This window comes from Prenolepis imparis, unplaced genomic scaffold (genome assembly GCF_030444845.1).
Source record: "Prenolepis imparis isolate NDT839.2.m4 unplaced genomic scaffold, iyPreImpa1.0 SCAF_14, whole genome shotgun sequence".
Classification (NCBI taxonomy): Eukaryota; Metazoa; Arthropoda; class Insecta; order Hymenoptera; family Formicidae; genus Prenolepis; species Prenolepis imparis.
In genome coordinates this window covers 10,318,280-10,335,425 of record NW_028141172.1, presented here as the reverse complement: position 1 = coordinate 10,335,425, position 17,146 = coordinate 10,318,280, and the positions used below count along the sequence as shown (strand labels likewise).

At 30.0% G+C, this 17,146-nt stretch overlaps 1 protein-coding gene across 1 annotated transcript; it reads left to right on the top strand.

Moving 5' to 3' along the window:
- The first annotated feature begins 13,616 nt into the window (after positions 1-13,616).
- LOC145945132 (uncharacterized) lies at positions 13,617-16,721 on the top strand. The gene is made up of 3 exons (XM_083053960.1): positions 13,617-15,147; positions 15,278-15,384; positions 15,426-16,721. Exons 1-3 carry the CDS (start codon positions 13,617-13,619, stop codon positions 16,719-16,721), a joined length of 2,934 nt encoding a protein of 977 aa, XP_082910086.1.
- The last annotated feature ends 425 nt before the right edge of the window (positions 16,722-17,146 follow it).

Here is a 17,146-nt window from a genome sequence, read left to right as displayed (position 1 = left end):
CGCGCGAAGCACCGGAAACCGCGAGATGCAAGCGAAGACCTGCGACTTCAACCTGCTTCGCTTGCAGTTAGAACAAAAACGCGTGAATATTACTAACCAATCAGAGACCTGTTTCCAAGGGCCTCTCCCGAAAGAAATCCAAGAAACAAAGAATAAAAGACCGAGAGTCAGCCCGCGACGAGAGTCGCAAATTAAGATCTAATTAAGAAGTAACGAAATTGCTAATAAAAAATCGAATCATTAAACAGAGTTAATACGAAACGGTTAATACCTAACAACCGACTACTATAAGAATACCTCTAAATCGAGAGAAGGGCGAGAATAAAGGGAAAACCTATTTAAGTGAAATAACGAGTATATATTTCTACGAATATACATCCTTGGCTCCTACGACATCCTGTGGACCCGAGGATTCTCATCCTTTTCACTCGGCGCAACCCCAGTGCCGTACAGCGGCACAACACATCAAATTTAAATATACACAATAATTAGCGCGCTGCTTGTAGTACTCTAATTTTTGTATATAAAAATTCCTTAATGATCAATTATTTAAACAAATTAATCTTTTTATATAAATTATTGTAATTTATTTACATATTAGATTTCCTTTCTCTCAGATATCGAGAGTTTTCCATTTATTTTCATATATTTCTTTAGTATTTCTGTTTTCTGTTTTCTGTTTTCTGTTTTCTGTTCTACACTGCAATATAAACGGTACTCTTAAAAAGTAGTAAAAAATTGTGAAAGTTTAAGAATTTATAACTCAAATAATAATTATAATATCGATGTGTTTAAAAAACGAAAATAAAGCTTGAGGTTTGTAATTTGAGAAAATTTTAGTGCCAATTACGTGAAATGACCAGTTTTGCAATGAAATATAACAGAGTTAGAATCTGCAAAACTGATAATTAAAAGGTCCACTTTCGTGAATTGCACGGCGTGAATCAATTGACATATGAGACAAAAAAAAACGTGAAAATTCAAACTTTTCTCGTCAAAATGCGCTTTAGCAGAATTCGATACGATAATATTGCGCTGAGCTATCTCAAATAGAATATAGTCGGTTTTCTAACACAAAAATTATAATTTTTTATTTTTATTTTTATATTTTATATTATATTAAATATAGCAAGTACAAATTTTATGTCATAATTTGTTGTTAAGAACCGACTTTTTTCAAATTAAAATAAGACGGTGAAAAATTATCGTATCAAATTCCGCCAAAGCGCATTTTAAAGAGAAAAAATTAAATTTTTATGTGCTTTATTCCATTGAGCTACATCATCTGATTTACGCTGTGCAATTCAGGAAAGTGGATCTTTTATTTATCAGTTTTGCAGGTTCACACTCTGTCATTTTTTATTGCAAAACTGATCATTCCACGTAATCGGCACTAAAATTTTCTCAAACTACAGACTTCAAGCTTCATTCTCTTTTTTTCAATATCTCGATATCATAATCCTTAGCTGAGTTATAAATTTTTAAACTTTCACAATTTTTTACTACTTTTTAAGTGAACCGCTTTCATTGGCCGAGTGAATTTAACTCTTAACAAAGAAACAACATTCAACAAAGTAGCGAGAAAATACAGGCTGAAAATTTTTGCGTGTCATTTTTAGATAAGAAGATATTATGTTAATATAAAATTGTACATTGTTTCAGTACATCTAAAATATTTCAAAAATTATCGTTTTCTCTTTATAATCAATCAACAACTGTAAAGTAACTGTGAAATGAGGACAATAAGTCCGTCAGGTCTTTGCACATGCGCCGTTATTTCGCGTGACAATGTTTGCTGTTTCAATTATTTTACAATTATTGATTGACTGTGAAAGGAAAAATTTTCGGAGTATATTAAAAGTGTGCTAAAATCATCTAAAGTTATATTTTATCAAAATATATTATTATATAAAAATGGTTCGCAAATATATTTTCTCGCCTCTGACGTCACAATCTAACGTGCCTGTGGCTAGTATCAAGAAGCCTTAACATAAAACGCAATATATATAAAAAATATTTATAAAAATTTACAACTATCTAAATAGATTGTATATTTTTCTAAATTGCTGCAACTTTTTGATATGTTTCCCTTTTCTTTGACAGAAGTCGACAGTTTTGCATTCCTCTTATATTTACTTGTTGTCCATTTTTGTTTCTTATTTCAATCTTAATAAAAATATATGTTTGCAGATTTGAAGCAAAAGCTGACATTATGTTTTTAAAACTGTCATTAAATATTTTATTACACATCGTTGTAATGACAATGGCTTTTTCGTCAAACTGTCTGGTACCAAACCATTATAATTTGAAGCTAAAACTGGAATCAGAATATGTGTTAAAGGGCGAGTCCAATATCGTAGTTTTCATTAATTGTGTATTACGGAATATAACATTTGATGTATCAACTTATATATCTATACAAGAAGTGAATATGAAGTCAGTAGTGAATCCAAAAATTTATACAGCCAATTATATACTGTTTGCATATGGAACTGCCCTTGTTAATTTTGTTATAGCCCGAACTATAACCAGTAGTTATTAGAAATTAGAATTTACTGAATATCTTTATAGAATACTGTAAAACATTTTTGCATATAAAAGAGCGCTCTCGACAAACGCTCGTCGCGTGAAAACGCTAACGCAGCGAGACACGCGCGAAGCACCGGAAATCGCGAGCTGCAAGCGAAGGCCAGGGACTTCGACCTGCTTCGCTTGCAATTAGACCAAAAACGCGTGAGTATTGTTAACCAATCAGGGACTTGTTTCCAAGGGCCTCGCCCGAAAGAAATCCAAGAAACAAAGAGGATATAGGACGGAGAGCCCGCCCGCGAAGGCAGTCTCGAATACAATTCCTAAACATCAAGACGGAGTCTCGAATACAATTCCTAAACATCAAGACGTGGTCGCTAATAAGAATCCGGAACATCAGGACGAGACTCACTAATAAAAAATCTGAATCATTAAGAGAATTACTAATAAACGCTCGTTAGCCAAACATCGCATGTTACGCGACTATATATATTTATATATATATATATATATATATATATATATATATATTTAAAGAAAGGTCGAGAAATAAAGTGAAACCAAATTTAATCACCAATAAGAGTCGATTTAATCAAAAGAAGAGAGTATAGTTTTCCTAACACCCTACGACGTCCCGGTCGACCCGAGGATCCTCATCCTTAATTCGGCGCAATCCCAGTGCCTTGTTCGAGGCACACAACAATTTCGATGAACAATTAGAGCTTCATAATATATTTGAAGAAGGATTTTATATTTTGAATATAAAATTTGAGAACCATATATTTGGACGATATTCCTCACAATTTATGCGAATTTATTGGTACGAACATAAACAAGAAAAGTGAGTAAATATAAAAATTTATTAAATATTAACAATAAGTAAATGTATATAAATAATATAAAAATATAAATATATACAAATATATATATAAACATATAAATATATTACATGCATATAAAATAAATACATAATATACACATATATATATATATATATATATATATATATATATATACATATATGTATATTTAGTTATAAATTATAAGTCATATTTATCAAAATTTGTATACCTTTATTATTATATTTCACAAATTATTTATATTACCACATTAAACATTATAATATGTGTTAATTTTTTTTCTATGATGATTTATAAAAAATATGTTGTTGACAATGGTGCAAAGAAAACTTCTTTATATCTGAAGTATGATTATACTTTACATAATATATAATAACATAATATATTTATATTTACAATATATATATATATCGAACAAAATATTTACATTAGTTGCATTGTTCTTTAATTAAAAATCTAAAAGACATAAAAGAAAATATATGTAAATATAAATAAGTAGCATTAAGTTAAGAATTACATTACACACAATCACACATTAACATTAAATAAGAATCACAGTAAGTGTACTATTAAAGAATAACAATTATTGCATAAATTTTAAATGCACATCTCTACATATGCATACCCACGCGTACGCAAAACTATATAATTTAATATTGCTTTTGTGTACCATATTTTATATACATCTATAAAATAATTTTATGCATTAATATACAAGGTAGTCTTTAAATACTTGGCCATAATCAAGAATTGGATTGAGTTTGCCATAAGGATGAAAAAAGTTCTTATAAACATCAGTCTAAAAATTCCTTCAGGAGTTACGACTCATTTAATTATCAATTTCAAAGAATAAATATTTTCAAAGTTTTTATCGTACCTTATTATGATTTGTATTCTTTTATACATTAAGGTGTTTAATAAAATTAATCGAGTAATTTGTACGAGGCAACATTTCAGAATTTAAAGCACAACAATCTCGATATCTTTTTCCGGTATCGCAAAATATTAGTCAAACGGAATAATTCAATGGTTAGACAAATGGAAACGTGTCTTTCAGTTAATGGTAGATATTTTCAACAATATCTGTAAATCTGTAAATAAAAATAAAGTTTTTTCTTTTCATTGGCCTTTCATTTTTTTGAATCAGGTATTAATTATTAAATAATTACATGAATTGTAATTCCTGAAGAAGCCATTTTCGAACTAATGTACATAAGAACTTTTTTCATCCTTATGACGAGCCCAATCCCTGATTTTGGCATAGTATTTCAGGACTATCTTGTATAATAGAAAAATAATAGTATATTTGTCCTGTTTTGTATGTATGTGTATATGTATGTGTAATAATATACAAATAATTATAAATATTAATGAATAATGAGCGATAATCATTACCATATATTTTTAACATTATTTATATATTGCGCTGATACATTCTGCAATGCTTTCTTAATAATTGTTGTATCAGTAATTGCTGAAAAGTTGTCATTCTCTAAAACATGTCATTAAAATGTGATAGGTGGATGCTCGCGATACTAAACCAGGCGCGAACAGCCCGAGAATTATTTCCATGTTTGGACGACCTGGAATTAAGTGCCATATTTAACATGTCCGTAGAACATAACAGAAGATACAGAGCTCTATCGAATATGCCGATACGAGAATACGATTTTGAAGCCAGAGGCACAATAATGGTTACTCATTTCCAAACGACACCTAAAATATCTCCAAACGACGTAGCAATTTTAATATACGAATTTTACGGTCTGCATTCGATTCATGTTTTAGATTCGAAAGGGACTGTCATCAGAACGTAGTGCAGACCGTATTTGGCACCCTACGTGACACTCGGTTTATATGTTGCTACAATGATAACTTTGCATTTAGAAAACGAATGGAATATCTTAAAAAACTTTTCAAGAGTGGATTATGTCGCCGTTCCGAATTTCAAGAACAAAATTTGGCAGACCTGTGGTCTGATTATTTACAAGTAATACATATATATTCTACAAATAACTGTAAATATATAATAAATATATCATTAAAATATTATATTATTATTTTAAAAAGTTAAAATTCAAAGATATGCATTTTTCTACTTTTATTGTTACATCTGATGGCTTAATTAAATACAGACTTATAACGGTATTTATTCAATTATTTATTTATTTTAACAATTTAGAGAGTAGTATATTTTATAAAATTTGGAAATATGTGCTTTTATCGATGATCAAGTAATTCCTATAAGCAATTATAATGAATGACGCGATAAAACACATGTATATGTAATATTTACTATAATTCAATTACTGAATAATTTACATTTATAGTATGTAATAGACATTCAATGATGGAGAAACTTCTTGTCGTTATATCAAATTAAGAATTTAAATATTATCAACAATTTGACACAATTTTAAGATTTTATGTTAAAAATATATGTTTCTGTTCTTATTACTGAACTTACTTTTATTACTAAACGCATTGTGTATGTGTATGAGTATAATTACTATATGTTATATATTCATCGAAAAATCGCTAGAAGATTTATTCTATCACTTTGAGAAATAAATATGATAACAAAAATAATGGAAAATAAAATTACTATATACTTATTTCGTCTTTGAGAAATAAAAGAATAAAGTTATAAAATAATTACATATAATTAACACATATAATACATCGAATGAATTGTTACAAAAAACTAACAACTCTTTTATTTATTAATGTTTAATTAATCCATTCTTATGTTTATTAAAATTCTAATTATGAATGACAATACTTGAATTAAATTTCTTTAATATACATATGTAAAAACATTTAATTTGTACATAAGCAAAATATGCAAGTTTATAACAAAATAGTTCGAAATAATCATATTATTTACAAACAATTTTCAGTGAAGCTGATATTACCCACAACGAGAAATTACATCTTCCTGCGCATAAATTTATAATGATGCGCTCAATAGCTCATGATATAATATATCAACACTATGGTTATATCTTCGATGCGTCTTATTGGTGGTTAAACGAGGGCTTCATTCTGTTTTTCGAAACATATATCGTCGACCAGGTTGGTCTTCTAACATTTCTGACGTTAATTATAAGAAAATTTTGATTGATATTCTGACAAAATGAAAAATTTTGAAATTGCCTTCTCATTCAAAAAGATATAGAAAAAATGACGTTATATTATTCTTATTACTATCTTGAAATATCTTCACTTTTTGAAAAAAAAGAAATAGTACAAAGCAGATAAAAATTATACTTAAAATTCGTTATTTTGTTAGATTTTGTGAAGGTCTCGCGTTTATATTTTTAAATCTACAATAATAATTTTCATCAAATTGTTAAATAGTTGTATGCACATTTTTACTAAGAAATTTAAGAAATATTTTAATTTAAATAAATATATAAAATAGCAAAGGTTTTTTTAGAAATAGCAAATAATTTTATTCATTATTACGTATTATTAATGTGATTTTCTTTTATCATTTTATATTTATTAGGATACATCTATTTGTCCGTAGGATTTACCAGATTTTCGGATGATGGACTTGTTTGTAGTTCAGACTCAATATGAGTCCCGATTTCTAACAATAAACGGTACAACGGATACAAATAATTTTACGAAAGATACAAGCGATACGTTTAAAATTAGTTCAAACATTTTTTTTCTTCTATTAAAGGTATGTACGTACGTACATTTGAATTATAAATTATAAATTAATTAAAATATATATACAGGGTGTCACTTAAAGACCGCCCACTAAATACATAGCGTTATTCCTTACCAAAAAATAAGTCGAAAAATCCTGAACAATTTTCTTTTTTGAAAACTTAATAATGAAGTAATAATTCAGTAAACGGCCAAACAGCGCCGAACATTATCCTGACGCACGTCAGTGAATCACACAGTGTTCGTGAGTACATATTACCAGGATTTACTGAATTATTACTCCATCATTTAGTGTTCCAAAAAAAAATGTTCAGGACTTTTCGACTTATTTTTTGGTGAGGAATAACGTTATGTACTTTGTGAGCGGAATTTAAGTGACTCCTTGTATATTTAAATATGCAGATATATATTTATATAAAAAATTTTTAAATAATATAATTAAACAATAATTATACATTGCCAACTATAAACATGTACTAATAATAATAAATAAATCAAATTTAATTCTGCATTTCATTCTTCTTATTTGCTTATATTTATGTTATAAATAATTTTTTATTAATTATAGTTAGTTCTTATATTTAGTATTATTAGTAATGTTTACGAATTTATGAACATCATTAGTTTAAATTATTTAAAATATATATAATTACGCATACTTTATATTTCTATAGGTGCTATTATATGGCGGATGTTACAAAGTGTAATTTCCGATGAGATATTTTGGACATGTATCAATACGTTTGTTAAGTAAGTGTTATTCATATTGTAATATAATAATTATAAGTTTCCTTATATGAACTATCATAGGGTTTTTTCTAAAATAAATTTTTATTCAATATTCTATAACCAGTCTTGTTTATTTTAATAAGTCTTATTATTATTAAGTAACACACAAAAGCATAAAATATTTTTTACAAACAAAGAAAAAAAACAAACAAAAATGTACTTCTCAAATGTCATACAATACAAAATTTGAAAACATATAAATATTATAATATGACTATCTGGTTTTAATACAAATTAAAGTCTAACTGGCAATAATAATAATCTTAACTATAACAATTTTTTATGAGATCTTATTTATGAAGTAATACTTAAATTATATTATATGTGTGTAAAGTTATTAGACAATATTATATTATCCATCGGTCCATATTTGGAAAATTTCGTATATATATATAATCCTATACATACGGGGTGAGTCATTTAAAGTGTTACACACTTATATCTCGGAAACAAAGCATTTTAGAGAAAAATGTTTCATACAAAAGTTTTTTGACTTCGAGGGGGACATAAGATGGTATCATTGGTTTGACCTTGGATAATCGTTTGAAGGTCACGTGATATAATAAATATATACACAAAATGTTAAAGAAGTGCATAATATATGTAAGAGCAAAAATGTGCATTTAAAACTTTTCTATAGAACATAAAAAAACATACGATAAGTTTAAGAAAGTGTATCCAATGATTATTTAAATTTGGATACCTATGATACAAACTGAAATTTGAAATATAAAAAATTGGTAAATGCTGTTAAAAATAAATTTGTTAACAAAATAGTTAAAAACAAATAAGACATATTATAATAAAAATATATACATACAAATACTCAGACAAAGTATATATATATATATATATATAATATATATATATATTGCACCTTCTTAAATATATAACAAAAACACTGAAATATGTCAATAAAATAATTAAGTAATTAATTGAAAAAATTATATTATGGTTTGCATCAAATATATTAGCATTATTTTATGCAATTTGCTGATTTGAATCTTATTTTGTAAGAAAATCGATCATTGTTTTAAATCAATTCACCTTTGTAAGAGTCAAAGTTAATATTAAAGTAAAAGTTATTCAAGCTATATTCGTTAAGAGGGATAATTATAATTTTATGTTTTGCTAATGCGAATCATTTATATCATGTAACATTTATTGCCACACAATATGTTAAATTTTACAGACTATCTTCCTCTAATTTAAAAACTCCCGATGATCTTTGGAACGTTATGCAGAATAAGACAAAAAAATACGATACTTGCGATGTAAACTACCTTCAGAACGTGAAAGAGATGATGAATATTTGGTCTACACAAAAGTATTGTCCTGTGCTAAATGTGACACGAAATTATTTTAACGATCAAGTAATAATATCGAAAGAGTTTGAAGACAAACTGGGTGAACCGCCGTATTTTATACCCATCAGCTATACTGTGAACACAGACATCAATTTTAATATAAATTTGCCAAAAATTAATGATTGTTTAACGAAATCGAGACCGACGTTGGAAATACTCCTTGATAAGGAAGTTGAATGGATTATTGTCAACATACAACAAACTGGTAAATATTAAATAAATTATAATATAAATTATAATATATCAATTTAAATATTTTAATATATATTTATATATATATATATATATATATATATATATATATATACATATATACCAATATATTATTTTAATATATTAATTTTGTACGCCATTTATTTTTATAGAACTTTAATTTTTAATTTAATTATGGCATCTATTTATTATAATATGTATATATGTTCAATTTCTGCATAAAGTAGTTTATATATGTTTAAAACAATATGCAAACGTAAAATTAATTTAATTCAAAATCTTTTTATTTTATACATTCAAAAAAATCGATAAAATTTATCTGTTTAATAATAGGATACTATAGAGTCAACTATGATAAGGAGAACTGGCAAAGACTTGCACATTACTTAAATTCTGAAAACTATTCTAATATACATGTTCTTAATCGAGCGCAAATCATCGATGATGCATTCTATATGGCGATAAATAAAAAACTTGATTTCGCCATATTCTGGAAACTTGCGAGCTACTTATGGCGAGAGAAAGATTACATAGCACGGTACCCTATGATCAAAACTTTTCAATATACATCGTTTATTTTTGCATTTTCAAATAATCCAGATAAACCTCTCGATTGGCTTCAGGTACTGTCACTAATAAAGTACAAGGCGCAATTTTAAAGTAAAGTAAGATCCGTTTTAAAATAAAAAACAATTTTAACATATAAAAATAATTTATTATTGCAAAAATCTTCTACGTGCTTATTTTATTTTTCCACATAATCATCCATGACTTCCACGCATTTTTGATATCGTTTCAACAGCTTCATAATTCCACCGTCTAAAAGTCTGCCGCCTGTGTCTTGAACAGTTGGTAACGTCGTTCTTTAGTTCGTTGTTAAAAAATTTAATAGACAACTTTGTAATGCTTTTGAATCAAATGTTATGAATGACAGTAAAGTTAGGCAATTATGTCGTTTGTTTAAAGAAGGATGAACAAATGTCCATGACAAAGAGTGTAGAGGTAGTCCAACAATGATGACAGAAAGTTTAATAGAAAAAGTGAATGCAAAAATTATTGCAAATCAGCAGTTTACTGTTTTGGAATTGTCTATTCAATTTCCTGAAGCAAACTAAAGAACGAAATAAAAAGCGAATTAAAGAACGGCATTACTAACTGGTTCAAAACGCAGGCTGCGGACATTTACGACAATAAAATTAGAAAGATGTTGAAACAATATCAAATATGCGTGAAGTCATGGATGATTATGTGGAAAAATAAAGTAAGCATGTAGAAGAATTTTGCAATAATAAATTATTTTTATATGTTAAAATTGTTTTCTATTTCAAAACGGACTTTACTTTAAAAATGCGCCTCGTATATCAATGAAATTAAATACTAAATAAAAAAAAATACAAAATTGTATCACTAACAAAGTTATATGATAACAATTTTATATCATTATTCTGACTTGCTTAAACACTAAGATATTAAGGAATTAAGAATAATAACAAAACCTAATTACATGATAATTATAGGGAAATCTAATAATTATGGGTGCTGTCTTCTTTCAAGATCGAAGTGTAACGCATTACGTGTGGCTTCGTTATCTTTACAATATTTTTATTTTATTTGGTAACATAATAATGGCATTTGTAACAAATTCATTACTTTACCATTTTTTCAGTAAAGCGTTAAAATAAATTTAAATATATCCCAATAATTATTTTTGAGGTTGCCTGGCATATTTTCTAACATATGTGCAAATGCACACACTAAAAGCATTAAATCTTTATATATATTACGATCTAATTTGAAAATATTATTTTTTAATTACCTTTTAATCATAGTTGCAATGAAATTTTATGACTTTTATTTTAAATCAATTTATGTGTATATTATGTATAAATTTGTTTTTATTTTGTATTATTTTTGTTTTTTGTATTGTAATTAATACATATTAAAAACGAATTTAAACATAAAATTTAATTTAATTTATAATTTATAATATACGTCCAAAATTTTGAATACGCTCAAAGTTAAAAGTGCAGAAATAAGCGATATTTTCAAATTTAATGTGTTAAAATATTGAATTAATAAACTTATTTTTACGTATTTACATATCGTATTTACATATCTTTTTCATTACGAAGACAAATTTCTTTGCAATGTTTTTCGAAAAAGATGGTTCTCCAATTAAAGAGTGTAAGGATTCACAATTATAAAACTATTATATACTTAATACATAAATATTTAAGTTATATCGCTTTTATTACATTATCACAAAAAAATTTAATATTAAAAAAATTTTTTGTGTTTTATGCATAGAACTTAACTTTAATAACATTAAAAGAAAATTGTAACAATACGATAACCTTTTTTATTAATCCCCTCTTGTGTTTTTCATAATTTCTTCTTCGTATTTTTAAAACGGCTTGTTCTCGGCTCAGGAAAATCCTAGCGAGCTCGGGTTTTCGGCATATGAAAATATTAGAGTAACAACAGCTTTTTTTTCACCTGGCGAGAATTCACAACAGTACGTATTAATTATTTTACGAGGGGATTGGCTTCGCGGAATTGTTTTTTCTGGATTACTAGTTTAATAATATCGACATCGAATGACAGTAACGAGTTATTAATTTAAAATCTATAATGGGAAACAATATTAATGAATTTTTTTTATAAAGTAATTTTTCCAACTTTATCTTTTTCTTTACAAAAAATCTGATTTCAAAAGACATTTAAATTACAACCGACAATTAAGACGCTGATATATATTAATGAGTCAGTATCAAGAAAAAATTAATTTTTGTTTGAACATGATTTCTAATGCATTTTGGGCACATGAGGCACTTTTATTGGTACAAGAACAACAAGAAATTAAATTATTCTCAATTTGAGATTTTATTTTTATTAATCATGTTTTTAAAAAATGTATTAATATTACTTTATTAATTATTATATCACATTTTTCTTAGGAAATTATATTTTAAATATATATTTTGAAATTGATTATAATTCTAATAAGATCATAATTTGTACCCAACTTTAGTAAATAATACAGTAGACAAATAATTAAGTAAAAAATAAATATTCAAATTTTTTGTGTCATAAAATGTTATTGACAGATATAAAAAATTTGAACTGAGAGTTTTAGTTTCAAAAAATATAATATGATTTATGAAGTCTCTTATAATTGCAAATATTTACTATATAATAACCTTGTGCAAATTTGAAATTTGTTACATAATATGTATTTTCTGTGTAATAATCTAATATTACTTAAAAAATTATGAATTAGATAAAATATAACATGTTATAATTTTATGTATTTAAAAGGTATAAAAAATTATTTAAGGGATTAATTAATTTGGAGTAAATTTTAATCACTTACGGAAATGTAAAATAGTTCTAGTCAATAAGAATGTACATTTTTCGCATATTTATTATATATGTGTTTGTAAATAATTTTAAAACTGAAATATATAAAAACTTATTTTTTACTAAATTGCAGGAAGTATTGGGGAATATAAGAAACCTGTTTCTACATATGCACCAAGATACGTACAATCAAACGATATCCACTAACAACGATCTTGATAAATTTTTAAAACAAGAACTATCAAAAATCGCATGTACTATCGGTAATTCTTTGTGCATTGAAGCAGCTCAACATCAATTAGAATTATATTTTTTTGACTTTTATTATTTCCAGATTTGTCGTTATAGCTACATTTTGTTCTATTGTCTTTTAACATATGAACTCGTATAAAAAAAAAAGAAAAGAGAGAACGCCAACTACTAAGGGAAATTTACGACGTCCGCGTTTTTCATGCCTGGCCGTCATACAGAGGACTGACCGTCATATGGAGAACGCGAAGGGTTCGGTCTAGCCTGCGTAGACAATGACGGTCAGCAGTAAGGTCTTCCTCGTAAGGAAGAAATAGAAGCAGTCGAAAATTAGCTACGAGATGCGTAGGACGATCGACTCGAGTAGAGCTGTTCTCTCACATGTCATTCTTAAAGTCAATTTTTGTTATTTTATTTTCTAGTTGAATAAAGATTATCTTATACTATCATTCCACATCAATTTCATGTCCGCCGTAATTCCCATTCTACAAATTTTGGGGGCTCGTCCGGGATACGGTACAGAATACAGGAACAAACTGAAGTGAAGTGATAGTGAACGGGGTGCACCATGAGCAGCAACTCGCGAAGCAACTCGCCCTTGTCATCACCCCCGAGATCTCAAAAAAACGACGCAAAGTTGGCAGCAATGAAGACGGCTGAACTTAAAGAAGAATTGAGCTCGAGGAAATTAGAGACGACGGGCAAGAAAACCGAATTGCTGTTGCGACTGAAAGAGGCGTTAGACTTAGAGCGCAAACGCGGTGCATCGACGAGCAATGATGGTGATCCTGCCAATGAAAATGAAAGCGACGAAGATAGCAACACTGCTGACGAGTATAGCGAGGACGACGAGACTGAGAATGAACACGAGGCAATCCGGAAAACTAAGAAGAAGAGCCGGAAAGAGTACAAGCGCATGTTTTCATTCAAGGATATAGAAGAATCACTTGAAACGTTTAGCGGAGACGACAACGCGAGCGTAATAAAGTGGGTAGACGACTTTGAAGAATTCGCTGAGATGTGCAATTGGTCCGGCGTGTACAAAGTTGCATATGCAAGACGTCTACTTCGCGGTTCGGTAAAGATATTCGCCAATTTCGAGAAATGTACAAAGACGTGGGAAAAACTAAAGAGTGCATTGATAGAAGAATTCGGTGAAACAGTGGACAGCTATAAGATCCACCAGCAACTTTCACGACGAAAGAAGAAACCAGACGAATCGTTCCAGACATATGTATATAAAATGATGGAGTTAGCGACACAAGCTCAAGTTGAAACTCGTGCCACAATTAAATATATTATCACAGGGATTCAAGATGAACCAATCAATAAAACCGTGCTGTACGGAGCGAAAACGATTCGCGAGCTTAAGGAAAGATTCGTTCAATACGAATGCATGAAAGAGGAAACGAAAGGAAAGAACAAGCCGTCGAAGAATAAAGAGAAAAAGAAATATTTCAAACAAGAAGGAAACAAGACGACTGCCAAAGTCTGCTTCAACTGCGGAGAGAAGAACCACATCAGTAGAGATTGTCCAGATAAGGACAAAGGAGTAAAGTGTTTCAAATGCAATCAGCACGGCCATATCGCATCGAAATGTTTCGCCAAATCTACGGAGAAGCCTACTTCAGCATACGCAACATTTCAACAGCCGCGAGAGAAGCAGCTTAAAGAAGTAGAAATAGCGAACCAGAAGTATTCAGCGGTCATCGACACCGGTAGCGACTTAAGCTTAATGTGCAAAGGTATTTATACAAAGATAGGTGCGCCAAGGCTTTGCGGAAAGACGAAGTTCGATGGGTTAGGCGCGAGTAATAATTGTACCATGGGGTCCTTTGAGATAGATATGATTGTAGACGGCGGGGTTTATAAAATAAAATTTCATGTAGTAGACGACTCGTTAATGAAACACTACGTATTAATTGGTGTAGATTTTCTAAATCAGGTAGAATTGCATTCTGTCGCGGGCCGAGTTACAATAGCCAAAATTGCGAGAACGATTCCGCGAGACGAGGTCGAAGTTCCTGAAATATTGAAAATTGATATTGACGATAGCGAGAGTTCGATAGATCTATCATACGTCACGGACGTTAGCGCGCGTGAAGAAATAAAAAAAAATCGTGCATAACTATCGGCCAAGCAAAACGCGAGAAGTAGGGGTAAGCCTAAGACTCGTCTTATACGATGAAATTCCTATTTTTCAAAGACCTCGAAGATTATCCCAATCAGAAAGGCAGGAAGTTGAGCGACAGATAGAGTCCTGGTTAACAGACGGAATAATTTGCCCGTCCAATTCCGAATACGCGAGTCCGATCGTGTTAGTACCGAAAAAAACGGTGAAATTAGAATTTGTGTAGACTTTCGAAAATTAAATCAGAAAATTGTTAAAGATCGGTATCCGTTGCCATTAATTGAACATCAATTGGATCGGCTGCAGGGAGCAAAAGTTTTTACAGCACTTGATTTAAAAAATGGGTTTTTCCATGTTAACGTCGCAGAAGAAAGCCGAAAGTATACCTCCTTTGTGACTCCTACGGGACAATACGAATTTAGGAAGATGCCGTTTGGATTGTGTAATTCGCCGTCTGTTTTTCAAAAATACATTAACGCTGTTTTTAAAGATCTAATTGCCAAGAACGTAGTGCTTACATATATGGACGATCTAATCGTTCCGTCACAGGATATTGAAGAAGGCTCAAAGAATCTAAAGCTCGTGCTCGAAGTCGCAGAGCAGGCCGGTCTTAACATTAATTGGGCCAAGTGTAAATTTTTACAGTCTCGAATAGGATACCTCGGGCATATTATTGAAAACGGTACTGTTAGGCCGTCGGAGAATAAAGTTAAAGCTGTCATGAAGTTTGCGGAGCCGAAGTGCGTTCGGGACATTCAGAGTTTTCTCGGTTTAACGGGATATTTTAGAAAATTTATCCCGCAGTATGCCCAAATCGCGAAACCACTGTCAAATCTACTCAGGGCAAATGTACGATTCACATTTGATGACAGAGAGAAGAGCGCGTTTAATAAATTAAAAAACATTTTGAGTAGTGGCCCAGTCCTACGATTATACAAAATAGGAGCCGAGACGGAGTTACACACAGACGCGTCCAAGTATGGTTATGGAGCTATTATGTTGCAAAGAGATTCGGAAAGTAACGCATTCCACCCGATTTATTATGAAATCGGAAAGACGTCGCCCGCTGAAAAGAAATATTCTAGCTACGAGTTAGAAGTATTAGCGATAGTGAAAGCATTAAGAAGATTCCGCGTCTATCTGCTAGGTATCTCTTTTAAAATCGTAACCGATTGTCAAGCGTTTACGATGACTATGAACAAGAAAGATTTGTGCGTGCGTGTAGCTCGTTGGGCCTTGCAACTCGAGGAATACGATTATAAAATTCAGCATCGCCCAGGCAAGAGTATGTTGCATGTAGATGCATTAAGTAGAAACCCACTACCCGAAGCGTTATTGATTGAAGAAAATGATGACGGACTTCTTGCCAGACTTAAGAAGTGTCAAAACGACGATCAAGAAATTCGAAGTGTGATTGAGCGCGTGGAAAGGGGAGAGTGTACTGAGTATTTCATAAAAAATAAATTACTGTACAAGGATGTAAACGACGATGTTTTGCTAGTAGTTCCAAAAGCGATGCAGAATTATTCGGCAGACGCATGAGCGTGGTCATTTCGGTATCAATAAAACAGAGGCGATAATGCGTAGCGAATATTGGTTCTCTGGTATGCGTGAGAAAGTTGAAAGAGTGGTAAGAAATTGTATAAACTGTATTGTAGCTGAGCGTAAGCAAGGGAAGCAGGAGGGATTTCTAAATGTAATAGACAAAGGGGATATCCCGCTAGATACCTACCATGTAGACCATCTAGGGCCGATGTCGCTCACTGGCAAAAAGTACAAATATATATTCGTTGTAATAGACGCGTTTAGTAAGTTCGTATGGCTATATCCCACAAAATCGGTAGATGCGGCTGAAGTAGTTAATCGTTTGCGTAAGCAGTCCGCGACGTTCGGTAATCCGAAAAGAATTATTTCGGATCGCGGTACGGCGTTCACATCTAGCGTGTTTCAAGAGTATTGTAAAGAAG